At 41.0% G+C, this 13,427-nt stretch overlaps 1 protein-coding gene across 1 annotated transcript in view; it reads right to left on the reverse strand.

Annotated features, from left to right (window-relative positions):
• Positions 1–13,427, reverse strand: part of Pfdn1 (prefoldin subunit 1) — a 52,013-nt gene that overhangs the window by 36,721 nt on the left and 1,865 nt on the right. Inside the window, exon 2 of the mRNA XM_005355956.3 lies at positions 11,032–11,198. Within this exon, the coding sequence (XP_005356013.1) occupies positions 11,032–11,198 (167 nt within the window). The remainder of the gene's footprint in view (positions 1–11,031; positions 11,199–13,427) is intronic.

The raw sequence follows: 13,427 nt of genomic DNA on the forward strand, positions 1-13,427 counted from the left end.
AAACAAAAACCTCCAGAAAGAAAGAAAGAAAGAAAGAAAGGAAGGAAGGAAGGAAGGAAGGAAGGAAGGAAGGAAGGAAGGAAGGAAGAAAGAAGACGAAACACACAGCTATATAATGGTAAGATGGAGCCCACACAGTGGGCAAGCGTTATAATCCACGGTAGTTTAGACTGGGGTGGTGTTAAGAATAGCTCAGATTATGGGCTAAATTCAGAAAACCAATAGTATTTGCTACTGGGCTGACTATAAGATCAAATAAAAAGGTAACTTTCCAAAGATTTGGAAGCACTGAAAGGATGGAAAAGTCATTTGCTAAAATGGGAAAGACTAAGCAACACAGCTTACTCATAATGAGCAAGAACTTTATATTGGCCAAGCTAACTCTGAGATACATATTAGAGCACCAAGAGAGAGGTGCACCAGACAGGTGGATAAGCAAGCTCAGCATTCAGGGAGGCAGACTAAGTTAAAGATAAAACTGTGGGCCTTTTCGATATATAAAAGACATTTGGAGGCTGGTGATGTAGCTGAGTCATGAGGGGCCTGCCTGGTATGCAAAAAGTCCTGGGTTCAAACTCCCAAACCACAAACCAGTTATGGCAGTGCACGCCTATGAACCCAGCACTTAGGACGGAGAGGCAAGAGGAGACATGCACGGTTGGTAAAGCGCATGCTCTGCAAGCACAAGGACCCGAGTTCAGATCCACAACACTCATGTAAAAGGCCAGGCTGTGGTGCACACCTTGTAACCCTAGGGCTGGGCAGACAGGGACAGGAGGCTCCTGGAGCTAACTGACCAACTAATCTTGCTGAACTGATCAATTTTAGGTTCAGTAAATCTTGTCTTGGAAAAAAAGGGGGGGGGCTAGAGAGATGGTTCTCACGTGGCTAAGAGCATTTGCTGCTCTTTCAGAGAACCCACATCTTCACATAGAGGCACACATGAACATATACACTCAGCTATACAGTAAATTCAAGGTCAGCCTGGGCTACATACGACACTCTGTCTCCAAAGAGAGAAGGAGAGGTAATTCCAGTAAGACAAATATAAAAGAGAAAAAAAAAATCTACACAGTAAGCCCAAAGTCAACTTAATGTTTACAGATGTGAAAGAAAAGCAGATGGTAGGACCCAGAAGGAGTGCACAGCTGGACTCCGTCCCATCCTGTGGGGACAGGGGAGACTCAGCGCTCACTGCAGGGCGTGAGCACTCACCTCGCGCTCCTGAGGACCCCGGCCCACCTACAAACATTCTGTGCTCTAGAGAAGCAGCGAACACTACAAGGTTCAGTTTGTACTAATTTAAAAACATTGTCTATTTTTAAGTCAAAACCATTGCCCCTGAAATGGAAGCTGTAGTACGTTAATCTATTTTAAAAGAGGTGTTTATTTTAGGGTACTCTCTGGCATTCTAAGTGTTCTGGTAAACAATCACTCGATGTTGACCACTCTTATTCTGGTCTTGTCAAGCCTCAGATGCTGAAGTAAGTAGTGAAAAAGCTGACTTCTTTTGTTTAAGACGTGATCTTTATTTCACTGGAAGGTTAAAATACTGGAAAAGGTATAATCAAGGATAATAAAAAAAGTTAATCTTCTATGAGTACTGAAAGACATATACAGAAAGAAAATTGATAAAAGAGCAGAAAGTCATAAAAAGCTTTTTTAATAATTTATTTAACTTTATTTCATGTGTATTGGTGTGAAGGTATAAGACTCTGTGGAACTGAAGTACAGACAGGTGTGAGCTGCCCTGTGGGTGCTGGGAATTGAACCTGGGTCATCTGAAAGAGCAGCCAGTGCTCTTTAACGGGTAAGTCATCACTTCAGTCCCCTATAAAAAGTTATTGTTGACACATGTCAAAAGTCAGTCAGAAATACACATACAGGATGCCTATTGGAAGCTGGTTTGGCAATCCTAGTTCTTGGGAATCTGTATCAGGAAAGTCAACGTTAGTTTGAGACTAGCCTGATCTACATGGTGAATTCCTCCAAGCCAGACTAGGCTAAAGTGTGAGAACATGTCTCAAAACGAAGCAAAACAAAACAAAAAATAGGATGCACACTGCCGTCCAAATCTTTTACTCTCGGCCAACATAAAAAGATGGGCGGACAGCAGTCATGAGATCTTACCTATTTAGAAATAGATTTTTAATACTAGGCTCTAGATGCCTGAAAGTTTTGATATCAGAATAATTTAAGTCCTCTTTGAAGCCAAAAGGATAATGTCTTCCAAACACCTGATCCATTTCAAGGTAATGGATATGCCTCAAAACAAGGATGGCTCAGCAGTAAGGGAGTCTGCCACCAAGTCTGGCCACGGGACTTCAAGGCCCAGAACCTAGGTGATGGAAGGAGAGAAGTGACTACCTCATGTTGTTCTGACTGCCACATGTGTTCCCATATATAAGAGATTAATTAATTAAAATCATTAATTTTAAAAAGAGACAGGGGCTGGAAAGATGGATCAGTGGTTAAGAATGCTTGCTGTACCTTCGATGGACCCAAGTTCAGTTCCCAGTACCCACATGAGGCAGCTCACAACCACCTGCAACTGCAGGAACACAACATGTTCTGACACACGTGTGTGCGCGCACACACACACACATGTACACATACACGCAATTTTTTTAAACAAGAGAGGTAATAAGAATTCCTGAACAGGATGGATCTAGAAAACATATTGAGTGAGGTAACTCAGACTCCCAAAAGACAACAAATATCTTATGTACTCACTCATGAGTGGCTTTTAGACATAAAGAAAAAAAAAAAAGCAGCCTACAATTCACAACCCCAGAGAACCTAGACAACAAAGAGGACCCTAAGAGAGAGAGACATACGTGGATCTAATCTACACGGGAAGTAGACCAAGTAATTTAGGAGCATGGGGACCATGGAAGAGGGTAGGAGGGGAGGGAAGTGGAAAAAAATATATAGCACAATAAAAATAACTAAAACAACAACAACAACAAAAGAATTCCTGACCAAGACAATGAGATATTCTCTCTCAGGCATCAGACTCAATCCTTCTGTCTCGGTTCCATGCGCCCAGCAATGGGTTAAAGGGGTGTGCCATCACTCTTAGATCTCAGCAATTCTTTGATACAAGTATTAAGGAAAAAAGAATACTAACAAATCGTTGGTCTCACACCCTGGGTCAGTTCTTTCCTTTCGGGAGTCTTATTGAACCGGCTATAGTCCTGACACAGCACTGCAACCCTCTCATTCAGATCACACTGCAAGCTGCTCCGAAATCTGTCACGATGACATAGCAGCAGTTAAAATCAGAAAAGTCTTTAGTACACTTAAAATGGACTGTTTTCTTCTCAAGTCAGTCGGCTAGAGCACAGTTCCCCAGTGACAAAGCAACACGGGTCGCTGCGAGTGTTTGTGAGTGGTGGTACAGATGCCTGTTTGCCATCAGCTTAGACACACCGTGGCACTGCGCCGTTGAGTGGCTGCAAAGGCAGACTGTTTAATCCTTTCTGTGGAAAAAACAACAACAACAACAACAAAACAAACAAACAAACCACGTATCAGGTCTTTTTCAAAAAGCTATTTCTAATTATTTTATGTGTAGGCATGTTTTGCCTACATGTATTACCATATGTGGCCTGGAGCTCATGAAGGACAGAAGAGGATACCAGATCCCCTGAAGTTACAGATGGTTGCGAGCCACCACATAAGTGCTGGGAATTGAACCCTGGTCCTCTGGAAGAACAGCAGCCAGTGCTCCCAAGCACTGAGTCATTATCTCTCCAGCCCCTAGGTCAGGTCTGTATGTGTCAGGAACTGTAGATGTTAAACAACAGAATGAATGCAATAGATTCTTAAAAAATAAAAAACAAAAAAAAACTTAAAGCCTAAAAATAAGTAGTGCCATAACAAGGATACATTAAATAAATACTCATTTTAGCATGTCTCAGATAAGAGACTTCTTTTTCTGACAATTAACTCTAACGACACAACATTTTCTAAGTTAATGTCCTGTTTCCAGTGAGAATGTTCACATTCTGGAGAACTCGGGAGGAAGACAGGAAGGAATTATTAAAGAATCTTCTGCAGAAGAAACATGACTATGTGAGTCTTACGCAAATGTCTGCTAAGCGCTGCAGCCTAAAAACAATTATGTCACTACACACAGCAGGAGAACAAGTCGTAATAGCATCAAGTTTTAAATCATTGGCAACTTAAGAAAATTAAGATTACTCAAAGATCGCCTCTCTCCAGAGATGTGCCCATCTGGGGTTCTATACATATTCGACATCAACAAAACTGAAGTCATTTTTCCCAAACACACAGCAGGAAAGTTGTTTTTCTTCCCTCAGAACTCTGAGCGAGGAAAGCAATGACTTTAAATGGCTCTGTATAAAAGCCTGAGAAGGGCGAGTCCGTGTTCTGTTAGGAAAAGCGGCTGAGCAGTTAAGAACCTCTCTTAAAAATAAAAACGTTTTACACAAAAAGATAAAAAGCAAAAATATTACCTCTGAAAATCATCTTTGCATTGCTTCTAAATCCTAAAATACAGGTTAATCCCTCGGGAGAGAATATAAAAGGAAGTCAAACAACTGTATTTACAACAGGGCTCTCCTGCCAAAAGTAATCTACACATTTCCCCAGCTGTACTCAGCATCAAGTACCTAAACTTGAGCCTGGAAAGCCGACTCTTCCGGAGGCCCTGAGTTCAATTCCCAGCATTCACACGGAGGCTCACAACTGGCTATAACTGTGGATCCATGGGATCTGATGCACTCTTCTCTTGTGGAGGTGTACGTACAGACAAAATACATAAATAAACAAATCATAAAACGTAATAATAAACAAATATCTTAACCTGATTCTGGTGAGAGCAATAGCAGAGCCTGTGTTTATTATATCACAACAGCAGAATGAACAATGCCAACAATGTTTGCTGTGTGATACTTTTTAATTTTTATTTCCTTATCTCCTGGAAGTAAAATATTACTTTCTTAAATTTTAAAATTACCTCATTTAAACTGGAAGATAAACTCAATATAGATACATGAAATTATAAAAGGGCTACAAACCTGAGATGGCACAACTATTACCTATTAATATTTAACATAAGTAAACTATCCCACCTTTACCAGATGTCACAAGTGAAATTACAAGTCAACTGTCACACAAAAGAGTAAGACAACAACAGCACGAACAACATTATAATTTTGGACAAAGGGCAAATGGACCAAGCTGTGATGACGAGTTTAGATTTCTTTACCCTGATTAGCTGAAAATCTGCCTGGACGCATTTTACGAAGTATCTCTTGGCTATCAAGAGTGCACCTACTATTTCACTTCCTACCTAAGCAGCATTTAACTTGCGTTCATACTTCTAGATCTTTCAACCAACAAAGATCAACCGTAAAATTACTTCAACAAGTAGAAATAGCCACACTCCCCACCAGCAACCTCTGCATTGCTAGACGCTTATCCAGCTGGTGGATTTATACCATTGTTCATTCTTAGTTCCTAATGTAAAAAATACCCACAGAACGGTAGCATACCTCTAAATTGGTCTAAATATGGCACCAAGTTATTTTTAGTCAGCTTCAAGCTTTAAAAAGAGACTTATCATTCTTTTCAAAGGCTAATCTACTCAAGTTGCTCTCATGTTAAAAAAAAAAAGATAAATAAAAGGCCAATTTATCTGTTTTGAAAGTTAGAAATGTTATTTATGCACTGGTCAACAGTGTGTCAGGCTAGTCCTCACATCAAACCATGGTCAGAACTGCACCTATTGTTTATAAATATACAGTCTTTTCAAACACTAGCATGGCTAAGTGTTATTTGTGCATACTTAAATATAATTCTTATCAAAACATTAAGATTATTATTTTTTTTTTTTTTTGGTTTTTCGAGACAGGGTTTCTCTGTGGCTTTGGAGCCTGTCCTGGAACTAGCTCTGTAGACCAGGCTGGTCTCGAACTCACAGAGATCCGCCTGCCTCTGCCTCCCGAGTGCTGGGATTAAAGGCGTGCGCCACCACCGCCCGGCCATTAAGATTATTTTTAAAAACTCACCTGAGCCTATACTAAATAAAAAAGAAACTCACATTAGAAATTGTTTCTTATTTGTGAAAAAGATACAAGAAATATTCAGATCCCTTTTATTTGAAATCTGGATTCCTCCTTGCACACTAGGAAGATGCAGAGACAAACCCTTGCAAATCTCCAGACAGACCATCCCACAGTTGTGACTTTCATCACACTTCTCAAAGCAGCGCGGTGAGGTCAGCTCACAAACAGCTTAAGCAGCAGAACCAGGAATCGGTGGTAGTAGTATCAGACTACATAACAGCCTCTCCAAAGAATATGAAGTAAGAGAATGAAAATGTGCTGGCACCGTCCCAAAAGACAGACAGCTACAGCTTCGAGCCATGAGGTTCAGAGCTTACAGTGAAGAGAATTCCTCTTCCCTGACCCTGCAGCTTGACTTTCCTGACTTTAACCCCAAAATAGCCACATAGAAGTTATTGAACACTGTCAACCATCTCTCTAAATATAAGCCGAAGGGAATGTGGGATTGCAAAGATCTGTTTAAATACACACATACCCTAAAAAGGAAACTCTGTCTTCCATCGATGTGAAGATGAAGAAAGTCAGACCCAATTTACTGTATAGAACAGCCATTGTTACCCAAGAATTGTGCCTACAGCATAATTCTGAAGGTTTAGGGATTTCTTTGTTGTCAGTTTTAACACACTGAAACTGCCTGGCAATGAAAATTAGTCAACTTTCTCAAAAGAAGTAATCCTAGCAGTAATCAAGGCAGATCAAGCAATGCTAAGAAACAATTCCTTTGCCTTTCCTCATAGTCACTTTGTCGGTTCTGAGTCGGTCTCACTGTGTAACCAGGCGAGCCTAGAACTCCCTCTGTCTCCCAGACTGGACAAGAAACTCAATCCTTCTGCTCAGCCTCCCAAGTACTGGGATTTAAGGCATTTACCACCACACATGGCTTTACATATTACTTTTATAATCTCATCTTGACCAAATCGTACATTAAAATAGGGTTATAAACCCTAATTCTTGAACCTCTCACACTTTCTAAGCATAACTTTTCTCTAAAGAATCAAGAAGCTAGGCAGAGCAGCACAGGCCTGTAACCCTAGCACTTAGAAGGTAGAGGCAAGAGGATCAGGAGTTCAAGACCACTCTCACTACACAGAGTTTAAGGCCAACCTGGGCTATCTGAGATTCCACATCAAAATAAACAAAAATGACTCAAAAAATCCTAGGCTGAAAAACGGTCAATTTAATTTAAATCAATATATATTTACTTAACATGTATTTTGCACCAAACATTATTCAGAGAATGGAGAAGCCAAAGGTAATCTATGTACAGGGTTTTAAGAGAGTTGATCTCATTGGGGAAATCATATGACACACTCAATGTGTTCTACTAAGAGTCAAAACAAAAACCTTGGTGTTGCTGATGAAAGAGTGGGTAAATCCAGACATCGTAGGATCGGAGCTGTATTCAAGCTCCTTTCACAAAGGGAAGAAGAATATGAAAGCCAAAAACAGAATGAGCAAAGCTTTTCCAAAAAAAAAAAAAAAAAAGGACAAAAACATGACAAATATGGGAGAAAAAACCAAAATACCCATATAACAAGGGTAAAAATGCCTGGTACACATGCCAGTGCTCTCCTACCCTCACCCATGACAGACATCAGCAATCAATCAGCAATCAGAGCATACTTTTTTTTTTAAATTAAATCAGAGCATACTCTTAAAAACCACAAAGTCTCAAAATCCATCTAAACAGATAACACAAAAAAGCAGGGCCATGAGACGAAATGCCTAGGACTTGAGGCTAGATGGGCCAATTAAAAACAGGATACATAGTCGGGCGGTGGTGGCGCACGCCTTTAATCCCAGCACTCGGGAGGCAGAGGCAGGCGGATCTCTGTGAGTTCGAGACCAGCCTGGTCTACAGAGCTAGTTCCAGGACAGGCTCCAAAGCCGCAGAGAAACCCTGTCTCAAAAAAACAAAAACAAAAAAAACAAAAAAAAAACAAAACAAACAAACAAAAAAAACCAGGATATATGGCCATGAATGTGAGGCTAACAAGTTTAGACTTTCTCCCACAGTAACAGAGGATAAATAAAGGTTCTGCGAGGAAAGATCGATTCTGGCACTGTGAGGAACGGATGTGAGCAGACAGGATGAGCAGTACTGTACGATTAGTTCTCCCATAATCGCACTCTTGGGAGCAAAGGGTAGGTGATAGGAGCTCAACATGATCAAAGCTACAATAATAAATTCAGGCTAGCCTGGGCTACAAGAGACCCTATCTCAACAACAACAAAAAACTTGAGAATGTAGATCAGTGATATAGCACCTGTCTAGCAGGTATGAGGCCCACAGTTCAATACACTGCACTATAAAAAAGATCAAACAAACAGAAAAACAGTAGTTGTGGGTCAAAAGAAAAGTAGAAAAACCTATGGCTGGCTCTAAAAAAAAGCAGAGTTTTAGATTCTAAAACCATTTAAAAATAAAAATGGGGGTAAACCCATGTAATTAGAATTCTCAAGCAGTATTCAAAAGGAAGGTAAAGGCTAGGATTAAAGAAATAAAAAACAATGTTAGGCTCAAGATTACTCAAGACCATAAATTCAGAAGTAGGTAATCCAGGGTTGGCATCAGGAAAGAGAACATCCTCATGACCAGACTGGCACTCAGCAAGTCTCTCCTGCTCTGAGGCACCAATACGCTGGCCAACAGCAGATACGGTTACCTCACACGCCCTACGTGCCTCACGGCACAGGGCAGACTCACACTGCATCAAGGGCAGAACGCCAAGACGCTCATCTTAAAACCAAGGCTTATCCAAAACTCTAAAACCACATATTTCTCTTAAGAAACGAGCTCGTATGAAATAATACCACTCTATCATTAACTACTTAGACATAAGCCTTACACTCTTTGCATGAAATACAACCTATCAGTAGAATTTTGGACAGAATGAAAAAACAGTAATTCCTACCTCATATGCAGAATGTCTACTAAATGACATTATTCTAATTAGATACAAAACTTCAGGGCTGAGGATGCAGCTTAGTGGCTAAGGACTTGTCTGACATGAATAAAGCCCTAGTTTTGATTCTTTTTTTTTTCCATTTTATTGATTTTTATTGTGCTCTACTTTTTCTCTGCTCCCCTCCCTGCCTCTCCCCTCCCCTTCAACCCTCTCCCAAGGTCCCAATTTACTCAGAAGATCTTGTCTTTTTCTACTTCCCACCTAGTTTTGATTCTTTAAGTCAAACATAAAACAATTAAAACTTTTTTTAATTGCAAACATTAATTTCAGGGCAGCATATCCCAATCATCCTAGCCCTTGGAAGATACAAGATCAGAAACTAGCAGGAAGCTAGCCTCAGCTACATGAAGCCCTGTCTCAAGAAAGAACAAAATGCTGAGCATGGGGGTACGTGTATAATCCCAGCACTCAGGATGCAGGGGGCAGATGGTTCCCTGTGAGTTCAAGGCCAGTTTGGTGTACATAGTGTGTTCCAGGCCAGTCAGAACTCCACAGCTCAATAGAGAGACTATTTAAAAAATAATAATAATAAAATCTTTGGCTGATATAAACAAAGGCTAAAGTAATAATGTGAAATCCAAGGATACTAACAGGCTAGCATTACTGTTAAGACCTAAGGATATTCAAATTGAGGGATAAAATTACCTCCGGTGAATGCCAGCAATGTATTTCACACTACACAGACACACAATCAAGGGTTCTATTTTGTTCTCATTCTTTTCTGTATCATTAACAACTTCACAGACTGGAGCCAACACTGAACACCTGCAATCTCAGCACGTGGTGGATGGAGGCTGGAGAACCAGTTCAGTCACCCTCCACCTGTAACCTCAGCACACGGTGGATGGAGACAGGAAGACCGGGAGTTCAGTCACCCTCCACTACAAAATTAGAGTGAGACTTTCTCAAAAATAAAGACAAACAAACAAACAAAAAATACAAAAGGGACTCGCACTCTCTTACAATAAGACAAAATGAAAAATGTGAACATAAAAGAAAATGCATGTGGTTCATTTGAAAAAGCAAATCCAAAATTTATCATCACTTCTCTCTTAGCAGAAAGAATGAATTTGCCACGGAAAGGGTCACCTTGTCATGATGTCATTCTAAAGTCATTACAGAATTTTACACATGTTATGCTTGCTTCCAGTCAATCACCAAGAAGTCATCCTGAGACCGAGGTCAGATTCCATTCTAAAGATCTCCAAACTTAAAGGAATGGTCTGTAAGAACATAACATTACAGACACAGAAACCCCTCCTCCCCAGTTTAAAAAAATCAGCTCTTCCCCTTTAGCTAACTGTAATGGAATGTGGCCCATACACAAGGGCTTTCCCATTCTTCATTTTCTCAGAAATATAAAGCAGACTTAATCTTTCTTATAAGGAGAATATGTTTGTGATAGAAAAAAAAATTGTAACATAGTGGTTAATTATATTAATAAGCCTTTCCCCCCTCATTAGCCCACTCAAATTCTCAGGAGTGCTTTTCCTTTCTCAGCAAACTCAATTTCCTCTCATTAAATTTTCTTTAAATAAATAGTTGATAATTATTACAAAGGGGGTACCCGCACTTACTTGCACAGACCAACACACAGACACACCATACATACATAATTAATAGAACTTTTTTAAAAGCAGAGGGGGTGCAGTGATGGTTCAGCAGTTAAGAGTCCTAGCTGCTCTTGCAGACGGCCCAAGTTCAGTTCCCAGCATCTACATCAGGAGACTCACAAACACCTACAACTCTAGTTCCTAGGGAACCCAAAAACTCCATGGGCATGGGAGACAGACAAGAGAGCTACACACAGTGTGAGATCCAGGACGGCCAGGAATATACAGAGAAACCATGTCCTTAAAAAGAAAATAAAAAAAGAAAGCTTTCATAAGTTTTAACCCACGTTTTAAAATAAACAATTCCACCATTTAATTCACACGAAAGCAGCACGACAGCCGTGTTTTACTCACATCCTTCCGACGCCTTCATACATGTTGGTCTCATCTACCAGCGTCATAATCTCTGTGTCTGTGAGGTGCGCATGCTTTTTCGTTCTGTTTAGCTGTTCAATCTGTAGGTCTGCAAGCTTCACCTTCTGCTGAGTATCAATAACTTTGGCTTGAAGCTCTGTGAAGGCCTAAGGAAAACAAGACCCTGATTTAGAAAGGAAACATTTAAGTCAAAGCCAGATTTATTAAAACAGAACACACTAACCAAAGTTGTCAAACTTACCAAATAAGCACAAATGAGAGCCAACAGAATTCTAATACTATGCTAAATTCTAAAGGTACCCTATTCAGACAACGTGATCAAATGAACAAGCAAAAGTCCATTAAATAACAACCATATTTCAAATAACTAAAGAGTAATAAAAGGAATAAATAAAATACTCAGGGGATAAAGCTCAGAGATCCAAAGCAAGAACTGCAAAAGGAACAATTCACTACATCTGTATTATATACCTAGAATTCAAAGCACTTCACATCATTTCAAAATCCTGGCTGGAGACTCAGAGCTGGTGTCTCACGCCTGTAACACTAATAGCTGGGAGGTGGAAGCAGAGGATCAGAGTAGTGAGGACTCAGACACAAGAGATCCAAGGCCATCTGGACTATAAGACACCTTGTCCCAAAAAAGAATTTTTTAGGGCCAGTGAGATTGGCTCAGCAGATAAAGGCACTTGACACCAAGCCTGAGGACCTAAATTTGATCCCTGGGTGCTACACGGTAAGAGAGAACTGACTCCCTCAAGCTGTCCCCTGACCTCCACGTGTGCACCCTGGCACACCATATCAGCACTCACCCTTGAGAGCGCGCGCGCGCACACACACACACACACACACACACGCACACACAAATACAATTAAAAAAAATAAGATAGATCCATAGATGGGTGGATAGATACATGGATGGATAGGTAGACACACAGACAGTCAGGTAGGTAGACAGAGGTCCATGAGACGGCTCAGCAGGGAAAGGTTCTTACTACCAAGACCAATAACCTGAGTTCCATCTCTGGAACCTGAATCCACATGATAAAAGAAAACCAGCTCCCCCAAATTATATTCTGACCTCCTCACACTCAGACCACACACTAGCATCATGAAGTGTGTGCCCACTTTCACACACATCTGAGATTTACATGCCATGGATAGAGGTGCACACTTTGAATCCAAGCACTAAGGGTAGGAAGAGGCAGGAGGATTTCTTGTGATTTCAAGACCAGGCTGGTCTACACAGTGAGTTGTAGCTAGTCAGGGCTACATGGTGAGTTCCTGTCTCAAAAAGGAAAAAGAAAAAAATAGCGCACGCCTTTAATCCCAGCACTCGGGAGGCAGAGGCAGGCGAATCTCTGGCAGTTCGAGGCCAGCCTGGTCTACAAGAGCTAGTTCCGGGACAGGCACTAAAGCTACAGAGAAACCCTGTCTCGAAAAACCAAATAAATAAATAAATAAATAAATAAAGGGCTGCAGTTTACAGCATGAGAGAATGCTGTGTAAGATTAAGTTTACAAGTTTCAAGTCGAGAATGGCAAAGAGCAAGACCCACATACTTAGCATCCCCAGAACAATAACAAATGCCTTCTTTTATTAGCAACAACAGCTATTTCAGCTGTCCCATTGCTTAAACAGAGGTTAACCAGAGGCAGCTACTTAATATGTTACTGGGAGCTCGGGAAACATTCAGTCAGTTGACTTAAGGTTCACTCCCCATGACCCACAAAGAAAGTTGAGCTTGGGAGTGGGGGGAGGGCTCAAGAGCTAAGAGCACTCAATGTTCCTGTAGAGGACCTGGGTTTGGTTCCTAGTACCCACATAGCAGCTCACAACCACCTGTAACTACAGTTTTAGGGGATCCAAGGCTCTAGGGGGCTGTACACATATGGTAAACAGACATTCATGCAAGCAAGATGCCCACATACATAAAAATACAGCTTGTTGAATGCTAGGCATGGAGGCAGAGAAAAAAAAAAGAGGATCCTTGAAGCTCATTAGCTAGACAATCTAGTCAAAGACGCAATCCCTAGGTCCCAATGAGTGACCTTATCTCAGAATAAAAGATGAACAGTCCCTGCCTTGAATGCAGGAAGCCCTGGGTGCAATTCCTGGCACTGGGGAGACTGGGTAAGTGCTGCATGCCAGCTACATAGCCAAGTTCCAGGTCAGCCCAGACTACATGAGACCCTGTCTTTAAGGGAAAACAAAACAAAACAAAAGCAGAATCTGGGTCAGTGAGAAGGCTCATCTTGCCTAAAGGCCTGATGACCAGGGTTCAATCCCCAGGAACCACCTGAACCACCTCCCATAAGTTATTCTCTGACCTCCCCTAAGCAACTTGAAGATGTCTCTCTCTCTCTCTCTCTCTC

The sequence above is a fragment of the Microtus ochrogaster genome, chromosome 18, assembly GCF_000317375.1.
Source record: "Microtus ochrogaster isolate Prairie Vole_2 chromosome 18, MicOch1.0, whole genome shotgun sequence".
NCBI lineage: Eukaryota > Metazoa > Chordata > Mammalia > Rodentia > Cricetidae > Microtus > Microtus ochrogaster.